The sequence below is a fragment of the Pistacia vera genome, unplaced genomic scaffold (assembly GCF_008641045.1).
Source record: "Pistacia vera cultivar Batoury unplaced genomic scaffold, PisVer_v2 Contig338, whole genome shotgun sequence".
NCBI classification, from domain to species: domain Eukaryota; kingdom Viridiplantae; phylum Streptophyta; class Magnoliopsida; order Sapindales; family Anacardiaceae; genus Pistacia; species Pistacia vera.
The window spans coordinates 1,761,476-1,779,938 of NW_022196155.1; the positions used below are offsets into that span (position 1 = coordinate 1,761,476).

The window sequence follows — 18,463 nt, forward strand, 5'->3', positions numbered from 1 at the left end:
ATTCATTGATTTTGTTTCTGATAAATTTCACTCTTTTGTATTTAATATATTTGAAACTATGGGCAGTACCTGGAGTAGTAGTTATACCAGTACCAAAACAATGTCCTTTCTAGAGCTTATCAAAGGGGTGCCTGTGAGGCTGTGACTGTGAGCCTCTCAAGCTTAATGAGACATGGTTTGTCTAAGATTCTCTTCTGTATTTTAACTCTTATGATTAAGCTTGACCAAAGCTAAGAGTAAACTAAGACAAGTGTTTACCGAATATAAATTCTATTAGTTTAATGATTGAAGTAACCATTTGAATTGCTTGGAAGCTGCTAGGAAGTCATTGAGTGTTTGACTGTGCAGAATGTGTTGTTGCCAGTCTGCCAACCTTTTGCAAGTTGGATATATAAAACATGCTTATGTGGTTGGATGAGTAAGGCAAAAGATAGAGATGAAAGAGAGGATTTGCCGATTCTGTCGACGTGTTTGGGGCCCCATAATCTGTGTCCTATATTACTATTTATTGAAGAGTTGCGTCGGTGTGAGGGGAAGTATTTTGTTTTTCCTAAATTTCAGATTTGAATTTGCTACCTTATTCGAAACTCTTTCTGGTTATTTGAGATTTATTGAAAATTTTGCTGAAGTTTTACCGACAAATGGATTGATCATTCAGAAATTCTAGGGAAATTTGTCATACAAGAGATCTATGTGCTGTAATATGCATCGTCCTAGCTTGGATGACAAGTTTCAATATATCTGTATTTCTTCAAACTTTCTCCACAAGACCCAAACTGATCCTGTTAGTGGTTTGTGAGAGATCCAAGGACATAAGTCGGTCAAGACGCTCCAAGCTTCTCGAATGGATCCGTAAGCTTGTTGCCTTGGAGGTTCAGTATGAAAGGACTCAAGTTTTGAGATAGAATTTGAAATTGGACCAGTCAACTTGTTGTGCTGCAAATAAAGAATGTTAGATACTTGAGATTCAAATAATTTCTCAGGTATCATACCCTCGGCCATTGTCACGTAGAGAGAGTCCTTGAAGGAGAGAAAGCTTGGATATTCCGGTGGAAGAAGTCCTGAAGCTATTTTCTGGAAGAGATAAGGACATGAGGCGACTTAAATTGCCATCTCCGGTGGGATGGCCCGACAAAATGAATTCATGCCAGTTTCCCCAAATTTGAGATTATAGAGATTCCCAATACCTGGTTTTAGTAATCCCTAAATTGTTCTCACTCAAGAGAGTTTGAAGATTTGAGCAATTGAAAGGTCATCAGGAAGTTCTCCTGACATCCTGTTTGCCCCCAGGATAGGAATGTTAGGTTTCGCAATTGTCCCAACTGTTGGGAATTTTTCCCCGTTATCCTATTAAAGCTAAACCGATCGGGTTTTATAAAGCATCAAACTATAGTGGGTTTGCTTGAACCCTTACCTAATTCAATCCAAGATAAACTATCCCATTCTGGTATTTGATGGACTCAAGAGTGTAACACAGGTGCGACTATTAGTTATTATTCAGGGATGATTATTTAAGTTTTGATATCCAATTGTTAGTTGCTGGCGATCTACTTCTACTGGAAATGCCCCTCTAAGGTGCTTCTGGTAAATAATTCTTTTTTATATTTTATGTGTTTATGACTTGATTAGTTAATGCCTCAATGAAAATGAGATGAATATATGTTGAAGACATTTTATTTTCAGTTTATATAACGACTGTTCCTTCTTTTTTGAACTTTTAGAACAGTTTTCCTCTTCTAAACAGAATCTTAACCACCAGAATGTATGTAAACAGTTAGAATCATCAGTTATTGAATCACTTATAGTAGATAATTCTGTCAAATATGAACTTGTATTTATTATTATGTGAAACTCTATGAGTATAATTGCTGATAACGTTTACAGGATTTTAACTTTTTTTTCCCCATTTATCTATTTGAAGCAGCAGAAGCTTTTCGAGGAAAAAAGAACATCAATCTAAACAGAATTGAACGGTGCTGATATATCTATACCCGCAAGCTAATTAGTGCTTAGCCTCTGTAGTCTGGTAGTCCTTCCCACCTTAAAATCTTCCGTGAGGTTCTGATTTTCTGATTTGTTAATCCTCTTCAGAAGTCTTTTCAAACATGATTAATGATTTTCATTGGCTTTCCTTCATTAGCTTCATAAGGTAAGACAACACTTCATTCGTATCAGGTCGATCCTCAGGGTTGGGGTTGGTGCAAATCAAGGCTAGCTTAAATAGTTCTTCCAGCACTTTCACCTGCTTTTCAGAGATATTCATAGCTAGTGTAGGGTCTGTGATTCGAAGAATCCCATTGATTCTGTCTGCCATCGCCTTCTCCACAAGTTGACACAAACTGATTGGCATCCCATCCTCTTCGTTGAGTCCCGTTGGCCTTCGTTTAGTTAGAAACTCAATCACTATTATACCAAAGCTGAATACATCTACTTTAGTAGTCACTTTCCTCATATATGCAAACTCTGATGAGAACACAAACATAATTTAGTAAACTGAGAAACTGTATGAATCAGATAGATTGATTCAAATCTGATTTTGTTTGCTTAGATGAAAATTGAAATAATAGAATTGATACTTATAATCATGACATATGAGAAGTGATGATATGAGATTTATACAGGAGTGAAGAAAGATTACCTGGTGCCATGTAGCCAATAGTGCCTTCAAAAGCTGATGAGGAAATGCTACTTTCTCCCTGCAGATGAACACCCAACATTCGAGCTGTTCCGAAATCACTCACGTGGGCCTCCCACTCTGCGTCTAAAAGAACGTTTGAAGGCTTCAAGTCACAATGAACAATTGGGAAATCATAACCAGAGTGCAAGTAATCCAATGCAGTTGCAATGGAAATAAAAACATCAATTCTTTTTGACATCGTCCACCTTGATTTATCCACCCCAGTCTCATGTATTATGCTCTCCAAGTTTCCATTTTCCATGTATTCCAGGACCAAAGCCTTCAGTTTTCCACTCTCCCAAGCATATCCCAGTACCTTCACCAGATTCCTATGCTTCAACTTCCTCAAGGTTTTGGCTTCTCGGTAGAACAACTTATCAGACTCAGCCGACAACTGATGCAAATTTAGTCTTTTTACTGCTATGATCTGCCCATCTTCTAGTTGACCCCTGTACACAGTACTCAAACTGCTAGTTCCAAGAATATTATTTTCACCGAAGGAACCAGTAGCATTTTCTAGTTCACTTCGGTCAAACCTCTTTAGTGTTAATGCCGAAGTGAGGTCTGGTTCTGGATCCTTAACCCTTTCTTCTTTACGCTTTTTTGTATATCGATAGAGTATTGAAATCACAAATACCAAAACTAGAAGAATTGAAACAGAGCCAAGTACCAGGAGAATCAACTTCGTCTTGTTGGATAGCTGGTGTGAGCTTCTCATGCTGCATGATTTGAAAAACTTTGTTCCACAGAGTGCTGGATTTCCCTGCAAATCAGATGCGTTTATGCTTCTAAATATGCCCGTCTCAGGAATGTGGCCTTCAAGGTGATTGAAGGAAAGATTCAGGGTTTTCAGGGTGGAAAGGTTGGCAAAGCTTTCGGGGATGATGCCCACCAAGTTGTTCTGAGAAAGGTCTAGTGAGCTAAGATTCTTCAGATTTGCTAGCTCTTCAGGGATTTCCCCATCTAAATTATTTCTCGAAAGGTTCAAGCTTGTAAGCACATCCATTCCTCTAAAAACTTCAACAGGGATTTCACCAGAAAGTTTGTTTCCTGACACATCAAGAGAGAACAAGTTTCTGCACCCCTTGAGCATTTTAGGAATGTTCCCTGAAAAATTATTATTTGAAATGTCAATGGCTTGTGCCATTTCCAGCATACCAAGCTCAACTGGTATACTTCCCTCCAAGTAATTGTATGACAAGTTCAAATATATCTGTATATTCTTCAAACTTGCTACCACAGACCCAGAAACTGATCCTGTTAGATGGTTGTGAGAGAGATCCAAGGACATAAGTCGGTCAAGACGCTCCAAGCTTCTCGGAATGGATCCGTAAAGCTTGTTGCCTTGGAGGTTCAAGTATGAAAGTGACTCAAGTTTTGAGATAGAATTTGAAATTGAACCAGTAAACTTGTTGTGCTGCAAATAAAGAATTGTTAGATACTTGAGATCAAATAATTTCTCAGGTATCATACCCTCGAGGCCATTGTCATGTAGAGAGAGTCCTTGAAGGAGAGAAAGCTTGGATAATTCCGGTGGAAGAAGTCCTGTGAAGCTATTTTCTGGAAGAGATAAGGACATGAGGCGACTTAAATTGCCAATCTCTGGTGGGATTGGCCCGACAAATGAATTCATGCCAGTTCCCAAAATCTTGAGATTATAGAGATTCCCAATACCTGGTTTTAGTAATCCACTAAAATTGTTCTCACTCAATGATAGAGTTTGAAGATTTGAGCAATTGAAAAGGTCATCAGGAAGTTCTCCTGACATCCTGTTTGTCCCCAGGGATAGGAATGTTAGGTTTCGCAATTGTCCCAAACTGTTGGGAATTTTCCCCGTTATCCTATTAAAGGCTAAACCTATAACTTCAAGATGGGTACAATTGGTGATACTGACTGGAATGGATCCTTCAAGAAGATTGTTATTCATGGTCAGGTTTTTCAAGTTATATAGCAATCCAATGTTTGATGGAAGCTCCCCGGTGAGGGTGTTAAAGCTCATTGACAAGTATGTTAAATTTGTCAAGTTTGTTATGGAAGAAGGAATCTCTCCACTAAACTTATTGGAATGCAGGGTCAATACTTGTAATGACCTCAAAGAACCTATCTCATGAGGCACTGTGCCAGTTAACTCATTTTCTGAAAGTCCTAAACGTGTTAATGATTTCAACTGGAACAAGGCAAGTGGGATTGTGGAATTCAACCTATTGTCATAGACACGCAATTTTTCCAAGTGAACTAAATTTCCAAGCTCAGATGGAATGCTTCCAGTGAACTGATTGCTATATAGTTCAAGACTGAGAAGCTTTTGACAACGACCTAGTTCAGGTGGGATTTTTCCCCCAATTGAATTTTCAAACAGCAAAAGATTTTGTAAGTTTGACAGATTTCCTATCTCTGGAGGTATTGTTCCTGACAACATGTTTTGACTCAAGTCTAAATCCTGCAAAGCTTCCAGTCTACCTATAGAAGCTGGTATTGAACCTACTAGCTTGTTGGTGTAAAGATACAACATTTGAAGACTAATCAAATTTCCTATGTTTTGAGGGATTGTGCCAGTAAGATTGTTCAATATGAGAGCAACTGCTAACAAAGATGTGCAGTTGCAAATGCTTTCAGGTATAGTTCCATTCAGGTGATTATTACTTAAATCTACTAACTGTAGTTTTTGAAGGTCTCCTATTTCTGCTGGAATTTGACCAGAAAGATAATTAGAGACTAGAACTAACTGAGAAAGCTGGGAACATTGCCCCAGCTGAGCTGGAATACTCCCGGAGAAAAAGTTCAAAGTTAAATCAAGAACCTGGAGAGCTGAAAGGTTTCCAAGGAAAGGAGATATCTGGCCTTCAAGCTGCTTGTCCACAAGCGATATCGAAACGGCAAGATTGGAGGAAGGATCACAAGCGATGCCAGTCCAGTTGCAAAGATGGTTTGTGTCGGTCCAATTTGCAAGTGCTCCTAAAGGGTCATCAGTGATGGCATTCTTGAAGGCCTTCAAGGCTTCACTTTCGACTTCTAAGCTTGGCTTTGCCTGCAAACAACTGACAAACAGAGAGCAAAATAGGACAATGATCAAGCTTACACTTGGAGACACCATTGCCAGAGAAATTATGAAACTGCTATGTAGGTCTGGTACAAAGTTACAAGTTTATATAGAGAACTCATTCACATTAATGGTCCCATAATCTTCAGTGTATAAAAGAAATCTAACGTCCGAAGTTCAGTCAAGTCAAGAAAATACGATACTTTGAACCTTGAACTGAATTTTTGTAATATCTTTCGTGAATTATGCAAAAGTCTACTGGTTTTCATATACTGATAAAGTCATATATATCTATAGAATCCCAAGTATAACTTATTCAAAACCTAAACAAAAATCTTAAACCCCACCAATAAGATAATGTCACAATCAAAGCAAATCCTGGTGACCAATTAATTTATTCAATAAACAAGTACTTATTTGATTGATCAGTGAAGTCTGATATAGTGGCTTAACGCGCAGTGATGGCAGTATTTGACCCTGCGCCACTAATATGCAAGTGGCAAATAAAAGGCCAAAAATCGTATGGGTACTCTCAGAAAGGGAAAGGACAGAGATGAGAGCACCTTTTTTATTTTGCCATGTATATTATTCATTGATTTTGTTTCTGATAAATTTCACTCTTTTGTATTTAATATATTTGAAACTATGGGCAGTACCTGGAGTAGTAGTTATACCAGTACCAAAACAATGTCCTTTCTAGAGCTTATCAAAGGGGTGCCTGTGAGGCTGTGACTGTGAGCCTCTCAAGCTTAATGAGACATGGTTTGTCTAAGATTCTCTTCTGTATTTTAACTCTTATGATTAAGCTTGACCAAAGCTAAGAGTAAACTAAGACAAGTGTTTACCGAATATAAATTCTATTAGTTTAATGATTGAAGTAACCATTTGAATTGCTTGGAAGCTGCTAGGAAGTCATTGAGTGTTTGACTGTGCAGAATGTGTTGTTGCCAGTCTGCCAACCTTTTGCAAGTTGGATATATAAAACATGCTTATGTGGTTGGATGAGTAAGGCAAAAGATAGAGATGAAAGAGAGGATTTGCCGATTCTGTCGACGTGTTTGGGGCCCCATAATCTGTGTCCTATATTACTATTTATTGAAGAGTTGCGTCGGTGTGAGGGGAAGTATTTTGTTTTTCCTAAATTTCAGATTTGAATTTGCTACCTTATTCGAAACTCTTTCTGGTTATTTGAGATTTATTGAAAATTTTGCTGAAGTTTTACCGACAAATGGATTGATCATTCAGAAATTCTAGGGAAATTTGTCATACAAGAGATCTATGTGCTGTAATATGCATCGTCCTAGCCCCAGTCTCATGTTTATGCTCTCCAAGTTTCCATTTTCCATGTATTCCAGACCAAAGCCTTCAGTTTTCCACTCTCCCAAGCATATCCCAGTACCTTCACCAGATTCCTATGCTTCAACTTCCTCAAGTTTGGCTTCTCGGTAGAACAACTTATCAGACTCAGCCGACAACTGATGCAAATTAGTCTTTTACTGCTATGATCTGCCCATCTCTAGTTGACCCCTGTACACAGTACTCAAACTGCTAGTTCCAAGAATATTATTTTCACCGAAGGAACCAGTAGCATTTTCTAGTTCACTTCGGTCAAACCTCTTTAGTGTTAATGCGAAGTGAGGTCTGTTCTGGATCCTTAACCCTTTCTTCTTTACGCTTTTTTGTATATCGATAGAGTATGAAATCACAAATACCAACTAGAAGAATTGAAACAGAGCCAAGTACCAGAGAATCAACTTCGTCTTGTTGGATAACTGGTGTGAGCTTCTCATGCTGCATGATTTGAAAAACTTTGTTCCACAGAGTGCTGGATTTCCCTGCAAATCAGATGCGTTTATGCTTCTAAATATGCCCGTCTCGGAATGTGGCCTTCAAGGTGATTGAAAGAAAGATTCAGGGTTTTCAGGGTGGAAAGGTTGGCAAAGCTTTCGGGGATGATGCCCACCAAGTTTTCTGAGAAGGTCTAGTGAGCTAAGATTCTTCAGATTTGCTAGCTCTTCAGGGATTTCCCCATCTAAATTATTTCTCGAAAGGTTCAAGCTTGTAAGCACATCCATTCCTCTAAAAACTTCAACAGGATTTCACCAGAAAGTTTGTTTCCTGACAGATCAAGAGAGAACAAGTTTCTGCACCCCTTGAGCATTTTAGGAATGTTCCCTGAAAAATTATTATTTGAATGTCAATGGCTTGTGCCTTCCAGCATACCAAGCTCAACTGGTATACTTCCCTCCAAGTAATTGTATGACAAGTTCAAATTATCTGTATATCTTCAAACTTGCTACCACAGACCCAGAAACGATCCTGTTAGATGGTTGTGAGAGAGATCCAAGGACATAAGTCGGTCAAGACGCTCCAAGCTTCTCGGAATGGATCCGTAAAGCTTGTTGCCTTGGAGTTCAAGTATGAAAGTGACTCAAGTTTTGATAGAATTTGAAATTGAACCGTAAACTTGTTGTGCTGCAAATAAGAATGTTAGATACTTGAGATCAAATAATTTCTCAGGTATCATACCCTCGAGGCCATTGTCATGTAGAGAGAGTCCTTGAAGAGAAGCTTGGATAATTCCGTGGAAGAAGTCCTGTGAAGCTATTTTCTGGAAGAGATAAGGACATGAGGCGACTTAAAGCCAATCTCTGGTGGGATTGGCCCGACAAATGAATTCTGCCAGTTCCCAAAATCTTGAGATTATAGAGATTCCAATCCTGGTTTTAGTAATCCACTAAAATTGTTCTCACTCAATGATAGAGTTTGAAGATTTGAGCAATTGAAAAGGTCATCAGGAAGTTCTCCTGACATCCTGTTTGTCCCCGGATAGGAATGTTAGGTTTCGCAATTGTCCCAACTGTTGGAATTTTCCCCGTTATCCGAAAAAAAAAAAAAAAATATACAAAATCTAAGAAGAAAAAGAACAGAAAAAAAAAAAAAAAAAAAAAAAAAAAAAAAAAAAAAAAAAACCAATAATGGGATCTAAAAACCTGATAAAAGCAATACAAGTATTTAAAAAAAAAAAATATTTAAGTAGGAAAGAAAAAAAAAAAAAAAAAAAAAAAAAAAAAAAAAAAAAAAAAAAAAAAAAAAAAAAAAAAAAAAAAAAAAAAAAAAAAGAAAAAAAAAAAAAAAAAAAAAAAATATTCTGTAACAAAATTACTACCTACTGGTTTTTCATATTAATTTATATCTTAAATTTTGTTTGATTATTTGCGAATTTCTTATGGAATCTGACTGGTACAACAGAGTTGGCGGTTTTCTTGGAAGGCAAAGTTATTTAAATTTGCAATTAAATTAAACCTTTGGGTCAACTTAAATTAAATTAAATGCAATTAATTGAAGATGATCTATAATGCAATTAAATTAACTTATGCGGGATCTATGGTAGTGTTAAACTATGGGCAAGGGCGTAGCTAAACTATATTCAGGAGGGTCACTTGACCCAATGGAATTATGAAATTATTAAAAGTAGGTATATATTTTATAATAATTATCAATTTTGACTTCACTAAAATTTATAATGATCCCATTAAAAATACCTATATTTTATTGACATTATTAAGATATTTATATATTTTATTGATCCCGAGATTAAAAAATGCACATATTTTTTTCATGTTTTCTCTTTTCTTCGGTTCTTCTCCTCTTTTCTTATACTTTATTCTTCCTTTAGTTAGATTAATCAAGAAAATGTACTCTTTTAGAGGTCATAAGGTAAGTTAAGATGATGCTCATTTTTTTTATTTTGCTTATTTCTTCGGTGTATATTTTATTGTAAATTTATCAACTTAAATCTTTTGACCCCACTGAATAAGAAATCCTGACTACACCCCCGGTAATGAGTGTTCTTTTAAAGAGAGTCAAATTATGGGGACTCTTCCTAGTAACGTCAAGCTATGGGGATTCTTCTGAAATAAGATTAAGAATTTGAGGTTTTCAGATAGAGTTAAACTATGGTGTTTTCTATAGAAAGTCAAACTATGGGGGTTATTTGATAGAGAGTCAAACTATGGGTGTTCTTTGGAAAGTCAAAATTTGGATGTTCTGCTATAGAGAGTCAGACTATGGGTTATTTATTTATTTATTTATTTTTGCAAGAGAGTTATGCTAATAGGGGTTTTATAAAGCATCAAACTATAGGGGGTTTGCTTGAACCCTTACCTAATTCAATCCAAGATAAACTATCCCATTCTGGTATTTGATGGACTCAAGAGTGTAACACAGGTGCGACTATTAGTTATTATTCAGGGATGATTATTTAAGTTTTGATATCCAATTGTTAGTTGCTGGCGATCTACTTCTACTGGAAATGCCCCTCTAAGGTGCTTCTGGTAAATAATTCTTTTTTATATTTTATGTGTTTATGACTTGATTAGTTAATGCCTCAATGAAAATGAGATGAATATATGTTGAAGACATTTTATTTTCAGTTTATATAACGACTGTTCCTTCTTTTTTGAACTTTTAGAACAGTTTTCCTCTTCTAAACAGAATCTTAACCACCAGAATGTATGTAAACAGTTAGAATCATCAGTTATTGAATCACTTATAGTAGATAATTCTGTCAAATATGAACTTGTATTTATTATTATGTGAAACTCTATGAGTATAATTGCTGATAACGTTTACAGGATTTTAACTTTTTTTTCCCCATTTATCTATTTGAAGCAGCAGAAGCTTTTCGAGGAAAAAAGAACATCAATCTAAACAGAATTGAACGGTGCTGATATATCTATACCCGCAAGCTAATTAGTGCTTAGCCTCTGTAGTCTGGTAGTCCTTCCCACCTTAAAATCTTCCGTGAGGTTCTGATTTTCTGATTTGTTAATCCTCTTCAGAAGTCTTTTCAAACATGATTAATGATTTTCATTGGCTTTCCTTCATTAGCTTCATAAGGTAAGACAACACTTCATTCGTATCAGGTCGATCCTCAGGGTTGGGGTTGGTGCAAATCAAGGCTAGCTTAAATAGTTCTTCCAGCACTTTCACCTGCTTTTCAGAGATATTCATAGCTAGTGTAGGGTCTGTGATTCGAAGAATCCCATTGATTCTGTCTGCCATCGCCTTCTCCACAAGTTGACACAAACTGATTGGCATCCCATCCTCTTCGTTGAGTCCCGTTGGCCTTCGTTTAGTTAGAAACTCAATCACTATTATACCAAAGCTGAATACATCTACTTTAGTAGTCACTTTCCTCATATATGCAAACTCTGATGAGAACACAAACATAATTTAGTAAACTGAGAAACTGTATGAATCAGATAGATTGATTCAAATCTGATTTTGTTTGCTTAGATGAAAATTGAAATAATAGAATTGATACTTATAATCATGACATATGAGAAGTGATGATATGAGATTTATACAGGAGTGAAGAAAGATTACCTGGTGCCATGTAGCCAATAGTGCCTTCAAAAGCTGATGAGGAAATGCTACTTTCTCCCTGCAGATGAACACCCAACATTCGAGCTGTTCCGAAATCACTCACGTGGGCCTCCCACTCTGCGTCTAAAAGAACGTTTGAAGGCTTCAAGTCACAATGAACAATTGGGAAATCATAACCAGAGTGCAAGTAATCCAATGCAGTTGCAATGGAAATAAAAACATCAATTCTTTTTGACATCGTCCACCTTGATTTATCCACCCCAGTCTCATGTATTATGCTCTCCAAGTTTCCATTTTCCATGTATTCCAGGACCAAAGCCTTCAGTTTTCCACTCTCCCAAGCATATCCCAGTACCTTCACCAGATTCCTATGCTTCAACTTCCTCAAGGTTTTGGCTTCTCGGTAGAACAACTTATCAGACTCAGCCGACAACTGATGCAAATTTAGTCTTTTTACTGCTATGATCTGCCCATCTTCTAGTTGACCCCTGTACACAGTACTCAAACTGCTAGTTCCAAGAATATTATTTTCACCGAAGGAACCAGTAGCATTTTCTAGTTCACTTCGGTCAAACCTCTTTAGTGTTAATGCCGAAGTGAGGTCTGGTTCTGGATCCTTAACCCTTTCTTCTTTACGCTTTTTTGTATATCGATAGAGTATTGAAATCACAAATACCAAAACTAGAAGAATTGAAACAGAGCCAAGTACCAGGAGAATCAACTTCGTCTTGTTGGATAGCTGGTGTGAGCTTCTCATGCTGCATGATTTGAAAAACTTTGTTCCACAGAGTGCTGGATTTCCCTGCAAATCAGATGCGTTTATGCTTCTAAATATGCCCGTCTCAGGAATGTGGCCTTCAAGGTGATTGAAGGAAAGATTCAGGGTTTTCAGGGTGGAAAGGTTGGCAAAGCTTTCGGGGATGATGCCCACCAAGTTGTTCTGAGAAAGGTCTAGTGAGCTAAGATTCTTCAGATTTGCTAGCTCTTCAGGGATTTCCCCATCTAAATTATTTCTCGAAAGGTTCAAGCTTGTAAGCACATCCATTCCTCTAAAAACTTCAACAGGGATTTCACCAGAAAGTTTGTTTCCTGACACATCAAGAGAGAACAAGTTTCTGCACCCCTTAAGCATTTTAGGAATGTTCCCTGAAAAATTATTATTTGAAATGTCAATGGCTTGTGCCATTTCCAGCATACCAAGCTCAACTGGTATACTTCCCTCCAAGTAATTGTATGACAAGTTCAAATATATCTGTATATTCTTCAAACTTGCTACCACTGATCCAGAAACCGATCCTGTTAGATGGTTGTGAGAGAGATCCAAGGACATAAGTCGGTCAAGACGCTCCAAGCTTCTCGGAATGGATCCGTTAAGCTTGTTGCCTTGGAGGTTCAAGTATGAAAGCGACTCAAGTTTTGAGATAGAATTTGAAATTGGACCAGTCAACTTGTTGCGCTGCAAATAAAGAACTGTTAGATACTTGAGTTCAAATAATTTCTCAGGTATCATACCCTCGAGGCCATTGTCACGTAGAGAGAGTCCTTGAAGGAGAGAAAGCTTGGATAATTCCGGTGGAAGAAGTCCTGTGAAGCTATTTTCTGGAAGAGATAAGGACATGAGGCGACTTAAATTGCCAATCTCCGGTGGGATTGGCCCGACAAATGAATTCATGCCAGTTCCCAAAATCTTGAGATTATAGAGATTCCCAATACCTGGTTTTAGTAATCCACTAAAATTGTTCTCACTCAATGATAGAGTTTGAAGATTTGAGCAATTGAAAAGGTCATCAGGAAGTTCTCCTGACATCCTGTTTGTCCCCAGGGATAGGAATGTTAGGTTTCGCAATTGTCCCAAACTGTTGGGAATTTTCCCCGTTATCCTATTAAAGGCTAAACCTATAACTTCAAGATGGGTACAATTGGTGATACTGACTGGAATGGATCCTTCAAGAAGATTGTTATTCATGGTCAGGTTTTTCAAGTTATATAGCAATCCAATGTTTGATGGAAGCTCCCCGGTGAGGGTGTTAAAGCTCATTGACAAGTATGTTAAATTTGTCAAGTTTGTTATGGAAGAAGGAATCTCTCCACTAAACTTATTGGAATGCAGGGTCAATACTTGTAATGACCTCAAAGAACCTATCTCATGAGGCACTGTGCCAGTTAACTCATTTTCTGAAAGTCCTAAACGTGTTAATGATTTCAACTGGAACAAGGCAAGTGGGATTGTGGAATTCAACCTATTGTCATAGACACGCAATTTTTCCAAGTGAACTAAATTTCCAAGCTCAGATGGAATGCTTCCAGTGAACTGATTGCTATATAGTTCAAGACTGAGAAGCTTTTGACAACGACCTAGTTCAGGTGGGATTTTTCCCCCAATTGAATTTTCAAACAGCAAAAGATTTTGTAAGTTTGACAGATTTCCTATCTCTGGAGGTATTGTTCCTGACAACATGTTTTGACTCAAGTCTAAATCCTGCAAAGCTTCCAGTCTACCTATAGAAGCTGGTATTGAACCTACTAGCTTGTTGGTGTAAAGATACAACATTTGAAGACTAATCAAATTTCCTATGTTTTGAGGGATTGTGCCAGTAAGATTGTTCAATATGAGAGCAACTGCTAACAAAGATGTGCAGTTGCAAATGCTTTCAGGTATAGTTCCATTCAGGTGATTATTACTTAAATCTACTAACTGTAGTTTTTGAAGGTCTCCTATTTCTGCTGGAATTTGACCAGAAAGATAATTAGAGACTAGAACTAACTGAGAAAGCTGGGAACATTGCCCCAGCTGAGCTGGAATACTCCCGGAGAAAAAGTTCAAAGTTAAATCAAGAACCTGGAGAGCTGAAAGGTTTCCAAGGAAAGGAGATATCTGGCCTTCAAGCTGCTTGTCCACAAGCGATATCGAAACGGCAAGATTGGAGGAAGGATCACAAGCGATGCCAGTCCAGTTGCAAAGATGGTTTGTGTCGGTCCAATTTGCAAGTGCTCCTAAAGGGTCATCAGTGATGGCATTCTTGAAGGCCTTCAAGGCTTCACTTTCGACTTCTAAGCTTGGCTTTGCCTGCAAACAACTGACAAACAGAGAGCAAAATAGGACAATGATCAAGCTTACACTTGGAGACACCATTGCCAGAGAAATTATGAAACTGCTATGTAGGTCTGGTACAAAGTTACAAGTTTATATAGAGAACTCATTCACATTAATGGTCCCATAATCTTCAGTGTATAAAAGAAATCTAACGTCCGAAGTTCAGTCAAGTCAAGAAAATACGATACTTTGAACCTTGAACTGAATTTTTGTAATATCTTTCGTGAATTATGCAAAAGTCTACTGGTTTTCATATACTGATAAAGTCATATATATCTATAGAATCCCAAGTATAACTTATTCAAAACCTAAACAAAAATCTTAAACCCCACCAATAAGATAATGTCACAATCAAAGCAAATCCTGGTGACCAATTAATTTATTCAATAAACAAGTACTTATTTGATTGATCAGTGAAGTCTGATATAGTGGCTTAACGCGCAGTGATGGCAGTATTTGACCCTGCGCCACTAATATGCAAGTGGCAAATAAAAGGCCAAAAATCGTATGGGTACTCTCAGAAAGGGAAAGGACAGAGATGAGAGCACCTTTTTTATTTTGCCATGTATATTATTCATTGATTTTGTTTCTGATAAATTTCACTCTTTTGTATTTAATATATTTGAAACTATGGGCAGTACCTGGAGTAGTAGTTATACCAGTACCAAAACAATGTCCTTTCTAGAGCTTATCAAAGGGGTGCCTGTGAGGCTGTGACTGTGAGCCTCTCAAGCTTAATGAGACATGGTTTGTCTAAGATTCTCTTCTGTATTTTAACTCTTATGATTAAGCTTGACCAAAGCTAAGAGTAAACTAAGACAAGTGTTTACCGAATATAAATTCTATTAGTTTAATGATTGAAGTAACCATTTGAATTGCTTGGAAGCTGCTAGGAAGTCATTGAGTGTTTGACTGTGCAGAATGTGTTGTTGCCAGTCTGCCAACCTTTTGCAAGTTGGATATATAAAACATGCTTATGTGGTTGGATGAGTAAGGCAAAAGATAGAGATGAAAGAGAGGATTTGCCGATTCTGTCGGCGTGTTTGGGGCCCCATAATCTGTGTCCTATATTACTATTTATTGAAGAGTTGCGTCGGTGTGAGGGGAAGTATTTTGTTTTTCCTAAATTTCAGATTTGAATTTGCTACCTTATTCGAAACTCTTTCTGGTTATTTGAGATTTATTGAAAATTTTGCTGAAGTTTTACCGACAAATGGATTGATCATTCAGAAATTCTAGGGAAATTTGTCATACAAGAGATCTATGTGCTGTAATATGCATCGTCCTAGACCTAAGTGGTTGGCCTCGTGGTCAAGTCGCTCCATTTGTGGTTTATCTTGGAACATTGGGCTTATAGAGCCTACCATATTTGTGGTTTACTTTAGAACATCAGGTTTTTAAGATGTTCAATGAGTCTTGACTCCTGAGGATTAGTTTATCTTAAAACATTGAGCTCGTATGGTGTTCAATGAGTCATAGAGATTAGTTGAAATACAGATAAGCTAGCTTGGACGATCCAATCTTCAAAATATATATATTGTTATGCCTGAAAAGGTAGGGCTGACGTGGAGTCTTGTTAGTAAAGGATGGTCAGAGCTCAGAGAGGTTCTGTGCCGTCCAAGTGCGGCCACGTCGTAGCGCAAGTGGTATGACTCCTGTCAGTATAGCAGATGCGTGCCATGCCAGTTAGCGGCCGGGGATCGTCCACGTGTCCAATCCCTGCATAAGTCGAGGAAATCACTTGGGCAAGTGAGCAATGGGACGCAGAGAAGGATTTGCACGGTACCTACCCACTTGCAGATTTAGTAATCATTACCTTAGTTTATCCCACTATAAATAGAGGTATTCGCTCTCATTTGCAGGGATTAGCTAATTTTACTCCAGAATAGCTTACTTACTTACTCTCTCTCTCTTGTATTCTTTAAGCTGTAACTTAGCTCGTTGAACGCGACCTGATCTTACTTTCATTAATACAATATCAGTGGATGTAGAATTCACTTTTGGGCATCTGAATCACTTTAAACATTACCTTTCACCCGTTATTAAATTCAATACTCTTATATCACGTGTGACTTCTAATTCTCTTTAACATTTCTCACGTGCGAATAGTTGGTGTCAAAATCAAGCATCAACATATGTAGTGAGCCACTGGTTCATGAAATACTTGAGAGCTTTGCATTTGTTGTTTGTTTTCTGGGTTGATGGAATATTTATTTTTGTATTAATTATATATATTTAAAACTATGGGCTCTTGGAGACATTGAAATACAAATTAATAAAACAATGTTCTCTCTAGTGCTTACCTGAAGAGTGGATATGAGATGGGCCTCTCTAGAAAGGCTTAATTAAGACATGTTTTTTCTAGTAAGTTTGATATGCAAATTTGTTGGTATTAACATATATACAATTGCAGCAAGTGACAGAAAATGTAATTTTGAATTATTTTAGGAATTAAAGATAAGTGGTTAAGATAAGATGGCAATTATAGGAGGAATTACATTAATAGCGTTATTTTGAGGCCTGAGTTGAAAATTAACACTTTTTAGAAAGTCTCTCACAATATAGCACAATTCTATTTATATAGACGAAAATGCCCCTTTCGACAAATTGTTAAACCCAAACTCATTTTCCTTACCTTGAAATTCCAAGTCAATATTTGTTTTTGTGATCTTAAGGAGCTATTTTTGAACGGGTTTGTTGATATATTGGGTTATTATTAAACCTTAAACCAAAACTCATTCTTCAACCCTTAAAACCCATATGACTCATTCTCCATATTACAATCATTACTAAATTGAATATGTATGTAGATGAGTGGTTAATGTTGGTTGTTTGGATTAATTTTTAGATGGGGATGTTGAAAATTAAAGTATCTTGATATTTATGATGAAACTTGGAACTGCATGTCGGCCAAATTCGGATACTTTTCGTAGCCCAAGGTTGAAGACAACAAAAAGTGGTCGAAACCGGCTGATAATGGGTATCAAACACTTTTTATACCTATGGGGGTGTCTGTAATTTTCACAAAGGATAATTTAATATTGTTCGAATGAGTTACCGAACAATAGAGGGTTATTTTAATTTTACCTAACAAATAGGGATATTTGTAATTTTACTTGGCTGATAACCCCATTCGAAAAATTTCAAAATTATCTTCTATGAAAATTACAGATACTCTAATAGGTATGAAAAATTTATGTACCCTTTATCGGCTGATTTTGGCCATTTTTCATCATTTTCAACCTCGGTTCTGTCCAAATGGCCAAATTCGGCTGAATACCTAAGTGTCAGCCAAAAATTGACTTCATCTTCTCCAAATGACTTGCATTTTTTGGTCGAATCTAGCCAAAACCTCTTGATGCGGCCAAAAAAATGACTTCATCTTCTCTAAATGACTTGCGTTTTTTGGCTGAATCTAGTCAAAACCCATTTATTGGCCAATTATCCGGGCATTTTTACAACTTACTCAGCAATGCTTCAACCATTTCTCCCAATCTTAACCCTAAAATCCCACCAAAAACCCTAAATCACAATCTTAGGATTGAAGAAGATGGGTGAATAGTGTAAGTTTTTCATTATATATGGAGGTAATTTCGTCCAAAAATATTGTGTGAATAGGGATTATGCTATCTCTTGAGACACTTTTCAAATCAAGGCTTCAAATAATGTCATTTAATATAATTTCCCTAATTATAGACATGTATTCCCAATGAGCTTTAATAACTTGGATATTGGCGATTAACAAATCTTCAAATATTATATGAATAATGCAATCTCACTTGTATATACTATATATAAATCGAATAGACCAATTTTGTCCATGAGAAAACTTATTTGATAATTAATGTATAAAAGATGCAGAGAGTTACAATGTTAGGACAACTTATTGAAAGAGATAAAAAATGAAACCAATAAATTACCTAAAATTCAAAGAGCTAAATAGAAGGGTCTAGCATTAAATGTGATTATCAATTCATCAAGCAACAATATTCATCTGTGGGAATGCATATATGCAGTTCCCAGAAATATGAACTACGAGCAAGCTTTTATATATATTGAACTGGGAAACATGTTGACACGAGGCTGTAGTAGAGCACTTTTCAATCACGAAAGAATTACATTTTGGCCCTAAAAGAGAAATTAATAACAATCAGTTCACATCTAAGTTAATTGCTACTAATAACATGCTTTCCAGTTTGATAATATGGTTGGGAGTCAAATGAGAACAAGAATGAAATGCTTTAACCACCACTGGGTGGTC

General features: G+C 36.9%; 2 protein-coding genes across 2 annotated transcripts; both read right to left on the bottom strand.

Moving 5' to 3' along the window:
• Nucleotides 1-1,822: 1,822 nt before the first annotated feature.
• Nucleotides 1,823-5,952, bottom strand: LOC116138166 (LRR receptor-like serine/threonine-protein kinase FLS2). Its single transcript, XM_031423903.1, has 2 exons — nucleotides 2,639-5,952; nucleotides 1,823-2,463 (listed from the first exon to the last, which is right to left on the bottom strand). The coding sequence occupies exons 1-2, from the start codon at nucleotides 5,769-5,771 to the stop codon at nucleotides 2,120-2,122; spliced, it is 3,477 nt and encodes a 1,158-aa protein (XP_031279763.1). The 5' UTR covers nucleotides 5,772-5,952; the 3' UTR covers nucleotides 1,823-2,119.
• A 4,340-nt stretch (nucleotides 5,953-10,292) lies between these two features.
• LOC116138194 (LRR receptor-like serine/threonine-protein kinase FLS2) lies at nucleotides 10,293-14,422 on the bottom strand. The gene is made up of 2 exons (XM_031423921.1): nucleotides 11,109-14,422; nucleotides 10,293-10,933 (listed from the first exon to the last, which is right to left on the bottom strand). The coding sequence occupies exons 1-2, from the start codon at nucleotides 14,239-14,241 to the stop codon at nucleotides 10,590-10,592; spliced, it is 3,477 nt and encodes a 1,158-aa protein (XP_031279781.1). The 5' UTR covers nucleotides 14,242-14,422; the 3' UTR covers nucleotides 10,293-10,589.
• Nucleotides 14,423-18,463: the final 4,041 nt, after the last annotated feature.

What these genes read in the sequence shown, in the direction of transcription:
- LOC116138166 (XM_031423903.1), bottom strand. Translation starts at nt 5,771, where the DNA reads ATGGTGTCTCCAAGTGTAAGCTTGATCATTGTCCTATTTTGCTCTCTG. An exon ending in TATTGGCTACATGGCACCAG is followed by an intron (nt 2,464 to 2,638) that starts GTAATCTTTCTT and finishes TGTTCTCATCAG; the next exon opens with AGTTTGCATATATGAGGAAA.
- LOC116138194 (XM_031423921.1), bottom strand. Translation starts at nt 14,241, where the DNA reads ATGGTGTCTCCAAGTGTAAGCTTGATCATTGTCCTATTTTGCTCTCTG. An exon ending in TATTGGCTACATGGCACCAG is followed by an intron (nt 10,934 to 11,108) that starts GTAATCTTTCTT and finishes TGTTCTCATCAG; the next exon opens with AGTTTGCATATATGAGGAAA.